General features: G+C 41.1%; 1 protein-coding gene and 1 long non-coding RNA gene across 8 annotated transcripts in view; one reads left to right on the forward strand and one right to left on the reverse strand.

The window, feature by feature from the left end:
* The window catches only part of LOC144058866 (teneurin-3), a 222257-nt gene that overhangs the window by 30250 nt on the left and 175190 nt on the right, over positions 1 to 16817 (reverse strand). For all 7 annotated transcript variants that reach the window (XM_077577467.1, XM_077577468.1, XM_077577466.1 and 4 more), the window contains one exon: positions 1964 to 2213. In XM_077577467.1, coding sequence (XP_077433593.1) covers positions 1964 to 2213 — 250 coding nt within the window. The remainder of the gene's footprint in view (positions 1 to 1963; positions 2214 to 16817) is intronic.
* On the forward strand, positions 1974 to 15965 carry LOC144058867 (uncharacterized). Its single transcript, XR_013295502.1, has 3 exons — positions 1974 to 2234; positions 14915 to 15151; positions 15234 to 15965. It is a non-coding gene; the product is annotated as an uncharacterized LOC144058867 (long non-coding RNA).

Here is a 16817-nt window from a genome sequence, read left to right on the forward strand (position 1 = left end):
AAGGACGGAGAGGGGGAAAAAAATTTGGTGGGCTTTTAGCACAAACATGCTTTTTTTTCTTCTTCTTTTTTTTAAACCGATTTACTGTCGTTCACCAGCTAGCTATAGCTAAAGACAAAGGGAGTAGCTATAGTAGCTATTTTATCAGCTAGCTAGTCTATTTGTTTTGTATTAATTCCTTATCTTAGTTAGCTGAGTAAAACAAGTTTTAAAAAAAAAAAAAGTTCAGCTATTATTAATACATTTCAGGTAACTTTAGCTCATTACACAGCCTGTTTGGCATTTATAAAATATATCTAGCAATGGCTCAATATATCGCCAGTCTCATTCCTTCCTTCCATTTGACAGGTATAGTGTTTCCGGTGCGAGCTAAGCCAAGCTGGCGCGAGGTCTGCTATGGCTACCAATAACGTGACCGAGACAGGATGTCCTTCCTAATTACAAGGACGGAGAGGGGGAAAAAAATTTGGTGGGCTTTTAGCACAAACATGCTTTTTTTTCTTCTTCTTTTTTTTTGAAACCGATTTACTGTTTAATGTTGTCGTTCACCAGCTAGCTATAGCTAAAGACAAAGGGAGTAGCTATAGTAGCTATTTTATCAGCTAGCTAGTCTATTTGTTTTGTATTAATTCCTTATCTTAGTTAGCTGAGTAAAACAAGTTAAAAGAAAAAAAAGTTCAGCTATTATTAATAAATTTCAGGTAACTTTATCTCGTTACACAGCCTGTTTGGCATTTATAAAATATATCTAGCAATGGCTCTATATATCGCCTGTCTCATTCCTTCCTTCCATTTGACAGGTATAGTGTTTCTTGCAATCATCAGCTGTAGCCCATATCTCCGGTGTCCATTCACTATTGGTAAATTTTTGGGTGGTAGTCTTTATATAAATACCACAGGATTCAAATGGTAGGCATAGGGGCCCATATAGGTAAAGTCAATATAGAAGTGCTTGCAGTATATTCATTTTCACGGCTTCTATTCTGCTTAAGAAGGAGAGTGGAAGAACATCCCAAATTGCCAAATCGCGTCTTATTTAAAAAAAAAAAAATCTAGCAATTCAGTATGAACAATTGTGTGGGGTTGGGAGTATACCGATAACATCATTGCCTCAGATTTATTCTGATTAATTTGGCTTTATTTATGTTTCATTTATGTTCCTTTTGCAGAACATACTTAAAGGGGAAGTTAGCCCCCAATTATAATTTTCTTAACAATAATATGTTCTACGCAGCCCCACTAGTTTAAATACGGCATTTTGGTTAATATTGCGTTAGTGGAATACGAGTTAAGCAGCAAACTCCCTTGTCTTTTTTTTCTATATCAGAAGGCGGCCATTTTGCCACTTGCTGTTGACTGAAGATGATAACAATGTTGCTCAGGTAATGACCAATCACAGCTCAGCTTCAGAAAAAGGTGAGATGGATAAAAACGGCTGGATTTTGCTTCATAACTCATACAAATGGGATATAAATCAGAATGTCATGTGTAGACTAGTGAGGTCACATATAACATAATTTTGTCAAGAAATGTTTAAGGTTGACTTTCTCTTTAAATATTTTACCGGAGGTACTTCATGGGTGTTTTACAATATTCTCATAGAAAAGTCATTAACGCCAGCAGATTTGTTATTCTTTAAATTAAATACAATTTATTTGATTTATGCTCATTCGACTGACTTCATATCTCTTAATTAGCTTGATTGTGTTTTTGTTGTTTGTTTTATTCATGTTCTACTTATTTTGACTTAAGTTCATGTTGCTTCTTTACCCTGTCTCTTTATTGTTTAAACCCGTATCCCACTGAGCGGCCAACGTTGATTTGATGTTGATTTTTTTGTTGTCAAGGTTCATTCAAGGTCGCAAACAGACGTTTTTAATGCTTGCAAACAGTTTTTCTTGTGGCAAAGAAACGTTTGAATTCTGTCTGGCTATCTTTTCATAGGAGTCATAGGATTTCTTACCTGAGCTCCATGATGCTGGTGACGTTGCCAGATGGGTAGATGCGTCGGATGTAGTTGAAGTCGCCCACGAAGAGGCTGCCGTCAATGCCCCAGGCCAAGGCCACGGGTGCCAGCAGCTTGTTGCCTAGCGCCTGGCCGTTGCAGCTCGGGCACGAAATGCTCCGGCGGCGGCCATTTCCCATGACGGTGGAGATGACGGGTGGCTGCAGAGAGATGAACTGGTTCTCACCGCTGCCTTTATACAGAATGCCTGCAAAGAACAGATGAGAAGGTAAGTCATTCTTTATGAGCTATGATCCAACAAGTCTACAACTCAATTGGTGGGACACCCTAGAAAGTTAGGAATAACTAGTCCTCAACACCAGTTTCACCAATGCACATGGATTTGTGTGGACGTCGCTCATAAAAGGACGCATGAGAAAGTCTTTACAACCCAAACTTGAAATGGAAAAGTTGGCCATTTTGGCTCGAAGCATCATTTGGATGATTCACAATGAAAAGAGTGCTGCGACGGCATGTTACGTCATTTCTCATTTTATATGATCATTTATTCTCTTAGTGACTCACTAGGTAGAGCCATTTTACTCCTAACTCATTTGCTCCCAAAAACTTATCAATGTGTTCTATTTTAAATATTACCTTGCTCCCAAAGACGTATTTAATTGTTTTTTATGTTGTTGTTTTTCTTCCCAATGCTAGAGCATACAGAAGGCTTTGATGCAGCCTCTGAACTGAAGAGGGATGCTTGAAGAATGGTAGTTATTACAAAAACGGCCAGCAGGTGGCAGGAGAATATAAGAGATCAACCAGGGTCTTGTTGCAACAAGCTGTTTTCTCCACAGTTTTAAACAGATTTGTGAATAATGATGAAACTTAGCTATTTTCTAATGCTAAGTGCTATAAAACGGAAACAGATAGAAATATACTTATAATATTTTTTCCCTGATGATAGAGGATACTCTAATCTTTCTTTTGGTAGCTTCCATGTTTTTATAGCAATAGAACACAATATTCTGTGGGCCTTGCAAAATCAGTCAAAGTCCAGTAAAACAGCCAGGAGCGAAGAGGATTGCTTCAGTGAAAATGGATGTGAGTGAATGAGCTAATTACACTTTCAATCATAGTATGCATGAGAAAATTCTGAATAAGTCCGATGGGTTACAACGTAGACGTGTCCCACAATGCATTTCTAGTTGGGCCGGAGATGTAAAACTGAACCGCATTATTGGGAAGATGTTATAAAATTCAATACAGCTTGTCTCGTTTGATTGCGCGAGCGTCCCTAATGAAGCGTCCATCGAGCGTACATTCCACACGCATTATCGTCAGCTCACGTCTCCGAGATTGCACAAGGTGTCTTATGTTGGAAATGATTGTGGAAAATAAAAAAACACGTCAAGGCAAACACATAAGATGGACTTTTCCTTGACTTTGTTCGCAAACTTTGATGCAGTCTTGAAAGAAGCAGTGGGGGAGGGCTGGGGGGGAATCGCCGCACCCAATCTGTCAAACCATCCACAACAGGAAGTTTGTGAAGTGAGTCAAAGCGGCTGGTGAGACGAACACGCTCGCTCGGAGCTCCACTCCTGCCAGCGCTGGGCCGCTTTTATCCCGCCATCCGTCTGCAAACGAGGCATCGCACTTGTGCGTTGTAGCGCCTGTGATCAACAGATAGACGCCGTCCGTGTGATATGCTAATCAAGCCCCCCCACTGCCACATGTCAGGATTTAACGTTAAAGTGGATGTCGCAGCATGCGCACATGACGTACTTGAGACTAAATATAAAGAACAACAAAAAAAGCATAAGGCATCTGTTTTTCTGCTTCTGTGTTCTCACACATTGCAGTATCATACAGCCACATAATCACTTGCGTTTCCTTTCCTAGCCGTCATTGTAGAGGAGCAAAATAGGAACTGAGATATGTTAGCAACACGGGCATGCAGACTAACCAATAAGTCAAGACAGACAGAAATGATTTGTAATGACTTGCACAAAGGCTGACCAATCGATCAATAATGGAGTGAAGGATGTGTCAGACTCAGAACCGTCCAGTCAGTGATTCTGCTTGTACTGACTGACATGTAGACCACACGGAACCAACATATCGACTGGTGAGTGATTTGGGACCCTCACTCGAGCATTAGTCAGTCTACATTTCCATCATTACACCCATTACAAACACACGACAGTATAAGTGCCTTGACATATGAGTTTAATTTGTTCTGTGACAATGCGAAACACTTGTATCTCAGATGGTCCCATTGAAATGAACAGAAATAGCGTTGTTCATTTCCAGCCCCCCAAAAGACCCAACATACTTTACATTTTTGTAATGTGGCGTTACCACCACGTGTTCAAATATGCTTTGCTTAAAAGGCCTGAGGGACAAATATGGTTAGCCACGCCATTCAATAATGCACACAAGAGCTGATTGGCTTATAATCATGACATACATTTATACATACATATACATTTCTCACAATGCAAAGTTAATTTCTCCAAAGTGACGGCATCCTGGCACAAGATTGCAGTGTAGTATTCAAGTGGAAATGAAAAATACAAATAATGTCTGGTCGGTGCTGGATTTCACTTTCCTTTCTTTGGTCCTTCCTCGGGTCTCCTGACGGCCTCACGACTCTGGCTGGAAGTGTTCGGTTTAGGTGAACGGTATGGGATTTTTTAATAGGTTTTAGGTGAAAAAATACAATAAATAAATACAAATAATGATCTGAAAAATATCCAGGAAGAGTCAAATTGATGCAGACGGAATACCATACATGTTTATTTAGTCACTTGGATAGTTTGATCATTTATTGGTGGTGTCATGTGGGTTTGGTAATCTGACGAACACAGTGCTATGCAAATGAATGTAATATTTGCAAGTTGCATACGTAATATATTTAGAGTGATTTAACATAAAGTCATATTTGACTTCACATTTGGTCCTTTGAGGGAAACAATTATGCTGATGTGGTCCCGAGTGAAAATCTTAAAGAGTAATAACACCACAATTATAGACGCTACTCATTAGCCCATCCATGGCGTTTTGCCTTGTGTTTTAGCATTATGCTAGCAGAAGACAAAGTAGTACTGTAAATGACCTGACCTGAGCTAACCTTCAACCGGGAGTGGAATTGAACAGCTTGAAGTTTGTTGTAAATTGAGTTGAGTTCACTGCCACCACACCGAACGATGTATCACGAGGAATCACAGCAAAATGATGTGCCTTATGGATAGCGGTGCGCTAAAGAGAAGCATGAGTCACAGTGCAGGCAGTGGGAAATGCATGCAGACTGAAATCCTAGGAAAAAGAGGATGTGTGGTCATTTAGCAGCGAGCTCAGAGTTCACCTGCGAAATGTTTTGTTTGTTTGAAGCAGCACGTGTGCATCTATAATGCGTCTTTGCCCTCAGTCATATTAATATTTATCTACGGTGTCGCCTGACTTTACTCAATCCTCCACTGAATTATTCAGTCCTGCTTTTCTACTTTTTGACATTTGAGATTTATGGCCCACGTGGGGTTTTCCCTTTTCTTTGTGGGAGGGTGAGGCAGCTGGGTTGCGTTCGATATCCCTCCCATCTAAGCCGGCACGAAGATGAATCCAAATATCAGCGATTGCCTCCACGGCCGCCTCCGTATCGATCCCTTAACGTTGTAAACTTTGACTAATGTCTTCACCCCCTGACATGCTCTGCAGATGCATTTTCTATTCCTCCCCGCTGTGAGTCATTCTTCATTTCTGTGCCACTTCAAACATCTGCAGATTTAGTCCCCCTCCCCTCACCCTCCCTCTTCTTCCTCCTCTTCCTCTTCCTCATATCATCTCTGTCATACTCGATAAGGCAAATTGCTGGTGTCTGTTCTTTAGTCATGTCCTCCACTTCATTTCTAGCGGACATGCTCGCCTCGCCATCTGCGGCTTGTCTCCATCTTGGAGAATCGAAAGATTGTGTCAGTGGTGCTCCCTGTAAGAATTGACATGGAGTCGAGCATATGACTGAGTGGAGACTGTGACAGAATTGGCTAATCAGTGGTTCTGTCCGCTATGACGAAGTCGGCAATGAGTAGGTAATACCTGGCTTCCTGAATTTTGAAAATAGAGACGTATTAGTTGACAAGATTGTGACAGCGTCAACCAATCAGTGGTGTCCCAACGAACGGCTGACGTGAAGATTGAACAGCGATCAGTGACACTGCCTGCAATGATTTGACGTGAATTCTCTCACAATCTGCAGCTCGTCACCATCTGATGCTCATAGACCTGCGTGAGGGGGACAATTAAGAACACCCCCACTACCGCCATCCCTCTGGTGGTGTCACCAAGGTGACATTGCCAAGGGTGCTCTAGTTAGTCCATCAGGTACGTCGGCTCGCCCCCCCGCCACTTTTGTGCCATTAATCATCTGGGAGGCTGTGATGTCGGAATGAAAGCTTCTGCTTTTTTTTTTTTTTTTTTTGCTTATATGACATGACTCAAATTAGCCGTGTATCAAAAGAGTGGGTTCCAGCTGTAATGACTTTGCTGGAATCAAAGAGAGCGTTGAGCAAATGTTCCTGCGGGGTGACGCTCCTAAATCCTGATTTACATCAAGATACTTTTTTTTTCTTTCATGGTTTGTATTATCACAAGTTGTGAAACCTGAGCAATTTAATCTGGCTGCTGGCGTAAAAGATAATCCTCAATGCTGTGTAAAGCTGATATGTAGAACGACCAATAACAAAGTGAAGACCAATCAGTGATGCTGGCTTTAATGACTGACATGTAGATCGGCTTTTTTTTTATTTTGTCAAAGTTTGAGCAATAGGCCAACATCCAGGGAATTTGGCAGACTGCACTGTGCTATGATGGGCGGATTTTCTTTTACACGCACACCTGACAATTTGGTGACAGAAAGTAGACTAAACCTTAGACCCGCTTAAAACAGGTCTAAATTGCGGTGCAGGTGGTGTAATGTGATTTTGGTGGTTTTGAAAGATTTGGTGGATGTCATTGTATTTATCCGTAAATATGACAACAATGTGCATCATAGTCTCTGAATCCTTGTAAAATAAATTAATTATCAATTATCATGATCTTTACTATATTTTTTAGAACACCTCCCTGGGCCTCAGCACAGCTATGAGTGGGAGAGGTGAACACTCACAAACAAAACAAATGATCGGGGTGGGAGGCGGTCTCCAACTTCACAGCGTTGATCTGTAATCAACCTGGTCAACATTACATCATCCACTTGCAGTTCCTTATAAACATAACTCGCACGCTTCGATCTTCTGTACGGACTCCAGCGAGTCTATTTCTGCCTCTGCAATGTGCGCGCCTCTCCTGTGCTTCATTTAAAGGGAATTAGGAGTCACTTTCATTATCCAGGAAGCCGGCTGTGTTCACTCCACTCACTGACCTGAATATATGACTGGATAGTCGATAGCCCATACAAGCGGTTGAAGTCACAGGGCGGCCATCTTGCTCCTCTCATCTCGCGAGCAGACTACTGTATAAACTATACGGTATACGTACAGATGATATATGACATGTACAGCTCGTAGGGAGTTAGTATAAGGCCGAGGCGGGGGGTGGGGGTTATTTTTTAACAAGTAAAAAGAAAAACAATGTGGACGGTATGTGCTGCTTTAAAGACCACCTTTTTCTTTTATTGCTCAGTTCCTTAGACCCCAATATTAGATTTGGCAGAGGCATCTTTTGTTGAACTACAGGTTTAATTCTTTAATAAAAAAAATATACAAGTTTCCTCCCATAAACATCTTTTAAGCATACAATTTATACATGTAAAGTTGTAAAATGTCTGAAGTCCTCTTGTTTATGTTTCACAAATCTAAAACATCATAAATCATGCTGTTTCTACTAAGTACTGTCTTAAATATTCTCCAATTTCGAATACTGTAAATGTATAGCATCGTATGGCGAGAAACGTTTCTTGGGAGGAGCAATATGGCGGCCTCGCGACTTCAAAAGTCTTGGCCTATCTTCTAGTCATATATTCAGATCACAAGGGCTCAAACACCCCGTCTATCTGCACCCATCTAAGAAAATACCAAAAGAAAGAAATGTCCATCTATAATGAATGACATTGATGACATTTTTATCATTCCGCACCGGCCCACAATCATGCCGTGAGAGCTAACGCATCCATTACTGCTCTTGATTGGTTAATTAATTGATTTTGTGCTGTTTTCGACGGCAAGTGGGAGAGTTTTCATTTTAAGTGACAAGTCATTCCCTGCCGTTTCCTGAGCACGGCAAGAAAAACAAGGCCTCCATCCAAACAGCGTGCACACACCTCCCCCACGCACACACGCGCACAAACACTTTTGCGAGGAAGTTTTCTCCATCCAAACTCGGGTGCGCAGCATTTCTAAATATATGCTTAAAGAGGTTTTTATGCAGGCAGCTGTGGGCCTCCCTGTCATCGGCCCCGGAGCTTGTCGTGTGCACGTGCAGGCGGCAAACTCTCGCCTCCCAGCTGCAGCCCGAGATGTCACAATTTTGATGGCCGCCGCCGAGCCGCCACCAGCGACATCAAACGTAATGCGTCGTGACCGAGCGTCCTTGAGGGAAACGTCGCAAAGCAACTTTCATCTGCTCGCTAACAATGACAGTGAAAAGCCAAAGGGGGCTGCGGTACAGTTGAGGTTTTTTATGGGGGGGGGGGGGGGCTGATATAACAGCGCAGTCATTACACTCGGGTGGCACTGGTGTGTATTGTAAACGTTGACAGATGTGTAAGTAAAGAGAACAGTGGCGGCTTGCCAAAGTGACCTCAGACGTATTTTATAGCATTTTTTCCCGCTCGGAACCTCGGCCAACCTGCTGCAAAGCTGCAGCTAAGCCACAGACGTAGTTTCCGTATTTACCTTAATAATGGGCCAACAATTAGTAGGGAGGTAACGGCAATACCGTGATATGGCGATTTTTTTAATATTTTTTTTTTTATGGAGAGCTCAGTATTGTTCATTCGGTAATTTTACCGATTTGACATGTCATCATCATTGCTCTCTTTTTTTTTTTTTTTTGTATGTGGGTGAGTATGTGTGTGTGCGTGCGTGCGTGGGTGCGAGTGTATTCATTAGTTCACCTAAAACCTATTAAAAATCCCACACCGTTCACCTAAACCGAACACTTCCAGCCAGAGTCGTGAGGCCGTCAGGAGACCCGAGGAAGGACCAAAGGAAAGTGAAATCCAGCACCGACCAGACACCACCCACCAGGCCACCAACCTTGATATGGAGATTTTAATTCAGACCCATAGATGATTGCGGTGGACATGACACATTTGTGCATAATTTGGATGGTGTCAACACTTCTGGTTCATGATTGGATCTTAACTAACCAATCACAATTGCAAGCTGATTTGCATGATGTTCATGTCAAAAACACGTTACAGCCATATTGTCCTGGCATCCACAATAACAAAAGAAAAATCAGATAACCCCCCCAAAAATTTCCATGTTGGTCTTATGTGGGAAAAGTGTCCAAATCAGCAAAAAAAAAAAAAAAAAAAAAGAAATACATTCTGAAGGGACTACAACTGCCACAATCGTCGTCGTCAAGTCACGATATTAAAAGCAGCACATTTGTTAAAAAAAAAAGTCAGGTTGATTTCCATGTGTGCAGTTCTAGCACCGTCTTGTGGCTAGTTCTTTAGTGCAGTTAAATTTTCATAGGGGATGTTTTGGCCCTTCTATGTATGGCTGCTCGATTATGGAGAAAATATTATTCACAATTATTTTGGTAATAATTGAAATCACGGTTTGGTACAAACCAAGAAATGTTTTAAATGTAAAAAAATATTAAGACAAATACAATTCTTTGAAACACTATAATTATGCAAGTTCCTTTTGGACGAAACAAAAATTATGAAATTCGTTATTTAAAAAAAAAAAGAAGGTGCAACTGTATAAATGTCAACAACTCTTTGTTTTTGTATTAAAAATCTTTTTTTTTTTTTTAAAGATTATGCTTATTTTGTAATTGTGGAGTGTAACAATTGAAATTGTAATTGAATTTCGATTGATTGCACAGCCCGACTTCTATGTTTAAAATCATTGGATGAAGGGGAACGTAAATGCTCGTGAAGCGAATCAATATGTGGAGGAATTCAATGTGCGAGTTCATTAGCAAGTAAGTGCCTCAATATTACGTGTTATTAGAGATACGTACAAAAGCACAATATTTAGCTTTTTTTTTTTTTTTTTTTTTACAATATTGTGACCTTTTTTTTAATATCGTCAGCCTGATAATTATCTTACCATGAGCTTCATATGGTGACGTTTGGATATCGTTACATCCTTACCAATTATTGGCGATTGTAACAGAACCAACCAATCAGAAGGTCCGCTTACATGATTGACAAGTAGGCTGGCCTGTGACTGAGTCAGGACCAGGACTCATAATTAAACACTAACAAAACTAACAGCGCTACTGAAGATCTTCTCTATCTTTTTGAAAAGATCACTTATTCATAGCCAAGACGGCGTTCTACACAAACATAAATTTAAATTCCAGACATATGTTTCCAGTCACCGCGTCGAGTCTCATTGTGCCGCTCTACGTTTCGGCGGTTCAATTAAATTCCCAAGGTCGCGTGTTTGATGCCGCCTTGTTGCGTGAAAAAAAAAGAGGGAAAAAAAGCCACCGCTCGCATCCATTTGTTTTTATTAGCCGGGCTCGCCGTTGTATTCCCGTCCGCCCCCCGCCTTTAATCTGAATGTGCCCTCGCATTCATTCAATCAATGTAATTTGCTAATCAGAGGAAGGACGGACAAATAAGTCGGCACGTCGGGGAACGAGTGGCCTCACGTGGCCTCTTCCACAGTTCCACTAATGAGGACAGTGGCCCGTCCAACTGTGATTCTTCTTCTTTCGCCTTTCAAGTGTGTTTCCGCCTTTGAAGAGAGTTCCACTATATTAGCAATAAAGTCCGCTTGTATCGGCCTCTCGTTAAACTCTGTAATGAATCAGCCGTCTTGGTGAGTCCTCGGTTAAATGTTATTAGTGGTGAGGAGGGCTTATGGGGGATGCAGCGCAATGACTTGTGTGGGAAGAAAAATAATAATAATAAACTGGCTTCCCGGGAAGTTAAAAGAACATTACTTTGCATGGAATACACCTTTGGGGAATCTTTTTAAGGGAGTCCATTGAAGCGGTCTTCTAATTACATTCGGGACTGGCGCTTGTTTGTACCCTTTGATCACAAAAAGCAAAAACTTTCATCCAACTTGTTAGTAAGCAACTCGTTGATCAAGGTGACCAGAAACAAAACAAAAAATTTCATTCCAAATGAGAATATTGTCACAATTTCCTTATCTGGATCAATAAAGAAAATAAATTTAAATCCTAACAACATTTAATGACAGAACCATCCAATTAGTGGCGATGCCAGCAATGATTGACATGTGGAATGACCAATGACAACTGAGATGCAACTAGGGCTCGACCGATTAAACGGCCGCCGATTATAAACGGCCGCCGATTATAATCGGCCGATTATTGCCAAAACAATTGGCCAATTGGGCCAAATGGTCGATTATTTTCCCCTTAAAATGTTATAATTGAAGAAAACTTAAGTTTCCGACACTGTTAAAGTACCCTGAATGCACCATTTTGCTTACGCAGCATTAGCAACTGTCATGTTTGGGTTTTTCCTTGTGTGTCTCCCTTGGTCTTAATAATTAAATTCCTTTTTTGTCTATCACGAGGGTAAAGTTTTGTGGAGGACCCAAACGCAGGGAAGCAGGGCAAGGAGGCAGAGGTGATAGACAAAAAAAAAGGAATTTAATTATTCAAAACAAAAGCGAACTCCACATGGCAAGAGAAAACAAAACGTGGGGAGGACAACAAGGCAAAAACTGGCAGCATGACGGGAGGGAAATGACAATGAACCGACACAGACAGAGGGGAGACAGGAGACTAAATACACACACGCTAATGACACAACAAGACACACCTGGGGCAAGACACAAGTGGCTGAGGGCACTGATTGGTCGACACGTGGAAGGGCAGGATTACACTTAACAAGACCAAGGGAGACACACAAGGAAAAACAGAACCCAAACATGACAGCAACTAGCAAGTGTGTAGCGTATGTTATTCTGGTTATTCTGTTGTCCCCCAAGCGTCCTTTAAGCTGTTTAATGACATCCCAGTTGGAGTTAACTGCAAAAGTAAACACACAACAATAACATCCACTGTATATTTAAATACAAAACAGGCTGCGTTTTTTAAAACATTGATAGCCTAGTGCTAATGATAAAAGTGAAGGGAGGATCCCACTCAAATGCTAACCGGAAGTTAGCATCTTTTATCCATTATATATATTTTTTTAAATGATCGGCTGATTAATCGGTAATTGGTATTTTTTTCTGCCAAAAATCGGCATCAGTATCGGCCTCAAAAAAAAAAATGCATATCGGTTGGGCCCTAGATGCAAGCAGACAATTTGACTGGTTGATGGCTGCCGATCTCAGTGATTGACTGACCAACGAGTTCAACTTGGACTAGCTAATTGAAAGTCAATTAGCTAGTCCAAGTTGAACTCGACTGGCCAACCAAAGCTGAAGTCTTCTAATTACATTCGGAAAACAGGTGCTTGTTTGTGCTATTTCATCAGAAAAAAAAAACTTGCATCAAACTCGGTGGTAAACAACAATCGTTGATTAAAGTGACTACAGAGGAAGTGAACACAAATATGGAGGACGCACATCATGACATAGTGGTAAAAACAAACAAACATTGATTTCTGATTTGGCTGTGTTTCCATGGGTACCGCGGGCTGTGATAGAGACATGTAAACATTTCCACCAAATGTTGGCATTAGTATTCTGTCCTCACTCGCTTTGAAGAAGCCACTCTTTCAAAACTGTTTCAGCTAAACTATACGTATCAGCCCTCACACCGACTTTGATGCATCCCTAGATGGCGAAGGTAAAAAGAAACAAATCAACAAAACTTTGTGTCTCCCATCTGCTTCATATTGTGGTTCATTTGGACGAATTCCCAAGCAGGATTTGTTAACGGACAAGCCCAGAGATATCATGATTCTTTTGAAACATGAATGAGCCAATTTTCTCAAGGACCCATGCCTCAAACTAAAGAACTTCTATTAAGAATGTTCCAGGGGTGGGAATCTTCAACTGTCTCACGATTCGATTCAGTTCCGATTTTTGGGGTCTGCGATTGGATTCAGAACGATTTTTGATTCAAAATGATTTGATTGACAATGATTTCTGCTTTAAATTATAAAAAGAAAGAATCGTCATGATCTACTCCAGTCTGACTCGCTAATGCTAATTAGCGCGCTACTCGCGGCAATTTTCATCGCTCAAAATACAGAAACACTTCAGGAATGTATACAGAAAAGCATCTTCTTTTTTTTTCTTCTTCTTCTGGAGAGCTCAGTATTGTTCATTCGGTAATTTTACCGATTTGACATGTCACCATCATTGATCTCTCTCTTTTTTTTTAATATATATATTTTTTTATTATTTTTTATTTTGTATGTGGGTGAGTATGTGCATGTGCATGTGCGTGTGAGTGTGTATTCATTAGTTCACCTAAAACCTATTAAAAAATCCCATACCATTCACCTAAACCGAACACTTCAGAACCCAGCTAGAGCCGCGAGGCCGTCAGGAGACCCGAGGAAGGACCAAAGAAAAGAAAGGAAAGTGAAATCCAGCACCAACCAGAGTCCTTCACCAACCCCAGAAACATCCACAACCACAGAAAAGCATCTTAACACTACTCACCAGCATATAATCTTCATAGGCCGCAAAAAAACAACTTTTATTGGAAAAACTTGATTGTGACTTTTTTCTTCTAGTCTCTATGTGGCTACAACTTAACAGTGTATCAGAACGCGCGGAACCACACTGCCCCTAAGTGGCCAAACGTGTACAACATGAACAGCTCTCCCAATATAGGCACACACAAACAAGGGCGAGATAATAAAATCATTTAAATAAAATCGATTTTGGGACATTTAAAATCGATTCTGAATCGTGCTAAATGAGAGTCGTGATTCTTATGAGAATTTTTTTTTGTTGTACACCCCTAGTATGTATTACTTTTTTGTACATTTCACACAGCTTTTGCATGGGCAGCGGTGCTGCGGAGACTAGAAACGGCCTGATATGGTAGATGCTATCGATACTCGCCCATCCCTGGAATTTTGCATCCTCGACAGATGGACGACTGTTAATTGTGAAGCTATTTTGCACCTGTGCCATCCAATGCGGACATAATTGAATCCAAACCCACTAAGCCAGATTTGCACGACCGCATCACGTCTCATTTGATCATCCAGGTGTTCCTAATGAAGTGGTCCTTGAGTGCAACACTGTATCGCCGGCTAATGCGCTACAACGCTGTGGAGCATATTTAAGGAGCGACGAGCGCACCTCCTCAGTAACACCGCTGTGTGCTTCGCAGCTTGAGGAGGCAAACAGAATCATAACCACAAGTCACATGCTAGTGTCCAATTAAATATGAGCCACTTTAATAAGGTCCCATTAAAGCTGCTGAACCTCGTTAACTCTGTCCACCTCGCTGCCCCCCCTCCCCCCTTATAGATATATTGTTATAAATAATCACTGCTTTAAGAAGGGAAAGGCAATATTTATGTCGTTTTTACAAGGCGAAGCGTTGCGTCAGTGCATAAAAACAGCGCTCCAAATAAAAATCAATGGTGTAAAATAAGTGTTGTAGCGCCTTTACGGTCCCTGAGAGGAATTTGCTATGTGGCTCCAAGGTCCTGAAGGTTGAAATCATTTGCTGAGGAAATCGAGCGGAGAGGAGACAGCAGATGAGGGACCGCGAGGTGCAGCATATTTGGAGATGTTTAATTAATTCACTCCAAAACTAATATTACACAATTGATTTTTGCTCCCTCCTTTCCATTTACCAAGAAATTCTATCTGCATATTCTTCCAGGTGAACCACGTCTTCTATGATTTGTCTTCTTTGCAAGGATGATGATGTGGGTGCGTAACCACGGTTACCAAAGTAGCATCATACGAAGGGGGAATCATAAGAGCCATAAAGCAAGGCTGCTAATGGCACTCAGGGTAGTTAATGCACCGGCGTCGGGCTGGACGGGACATCGCTAAAAAGCATCTTAAAGGTGAAGTGTTTTTCGCAGAAGTCTGAACGATACGCCGAAGCAACCCGGTGATGTACTTACTTTTCAAAGATATTTCTTTGATTTTCTTTTGTTGTGTTATTGACAATGTGTGTGTGTGTGTGTACACAGTGGACATTGTCTGCAGATTGGGTTGCAGCTGACAAGTATGCGTCACAATCACCAAACGTGGATCCATCCAGGAAAAGACAAAGGACACTCGGTCACTCCCACAAACAACAAAAGGCAATGAAAATGAGGACACATGGTCACAAATCATGTTGGTAGCATGACAACCTGAAGGGAAAAAAACCATGGTTTGATATGTCCTCATGTAACCTCTTATATAAGGATATGTTGTTGTCCTGAACTGTTGTACAAATCCAGGTGCCCAACAATTTGTAAATAAAGGGCGGGATCAGCCTGGGAACTCTTCCTTCTTTATACTACAGCCTTCCCTGCTTTGCAAAACATGTTTTCCGAAAGTGTCTGAGAAAGGGCTTTGCTAGCCCGGTTTCCCACGCTAATGAATAAAACACGGAGCGGCACGCCGTCCGGGCAGAGTCAGCTGCGGAACACGTACGATTGCCCAGCCGTTTTGCAGCTCGTTCAACCCGGACCGTCGGCTCTCCGGTCTAGTGTCAAGGTAAGCGCTGATGGTCATCATATTATGATGCTTAACGTTGTAGTGTATTGATTGCTGTTTGCGGGGAATAAAATGTACAATAATTCTAGCAAAGCAAGTTGTGATTATTGTTGTTTGCGGGGAATAAAATGTACAATAATTCTAGCAAAGCAAGTTGTGATTATTGCTGTTTGCGGGGAATAAAAGGTACAATAATTCTAGCAAAGCAAGTTGTGAGTATTTCTGTTTGCGGGGAATAAAAGGTAAATTCTAGCAAATCGAGTTGTGACTGTTGCTGTTTGCGGGGAATGAAAGGGATAATCATTCTAGCATAGCGCAGGTGTTGATTACTGTTTGCGGGGGATAAAAGACACGGTTATTCTAGCAAAGTATATCAAGTCTCTGTGTATTCATTGTTGCCGCCGACCACTCACGATCCTGCATAAAAATATAAAGGTGAAGTAGTGTTTTCCACAAAACACAACCTAGAGTGGACAAAAGTGGACAAAAGTGGACTTTTGGTCACCACAACTAACACGGCTCCTACTCATACTGCATTACTACTATTACAACTATTCCGACTACTAAAAGTAGACATGATGTAGAAAAAGTGTTTGGTCGGGTTGGCCATCATTTGAATTTGAATGATTTTGCTTCCGATTCTTTTAGAGGCCAGTATAAAAAAAAATGACATATCAAGGGTGTCTAAACTACGCCCAACCATTTTTTTTTAGCGTGCCATACGCTGGGTTGGGAGGCAGGGATGTTTTGCTTTAATACCCAGTTGTGTTAACGATACAGTAAACCAGTAAACTTATGTGTGTCTCTTGGAAGAACAAGTTCAAACAACTCTGGTTTCAATGGAGAAACCCACCGGTAATCTTTGGGTGAAAATGAACTATACCATGAATTTCTCACAGTTTTTTTTAAAAGCAGCATTTTTTATCAAACTTAAACAGCAAAAACACCAGTGTTAGATTTACACTGTATAGTGTTAAGTCTAAGACTAGAAAAGTGTGTATATGTGTCCACACCAATGAGTGTAAATCTGACACTATTTTAAGTGTTACGTTTTTTACACTTAACCAGTG

This window comes from Vanacampus margaritifer, chromosome 10 (genome assembly GCF_051991255.1).
Source record: "Vanacampus margaritifer isolate UIUO_Vmar chromosome 10, RoL_Vmar_1.0, whole genome shotgun sequence".
Lineage (NCBI taxonomy): Eukaryota > Metazoa > Chordata > Actinopteri > Syngnathiformes > Syngnathidae > Vanacampus > Vanacampus margaritifer.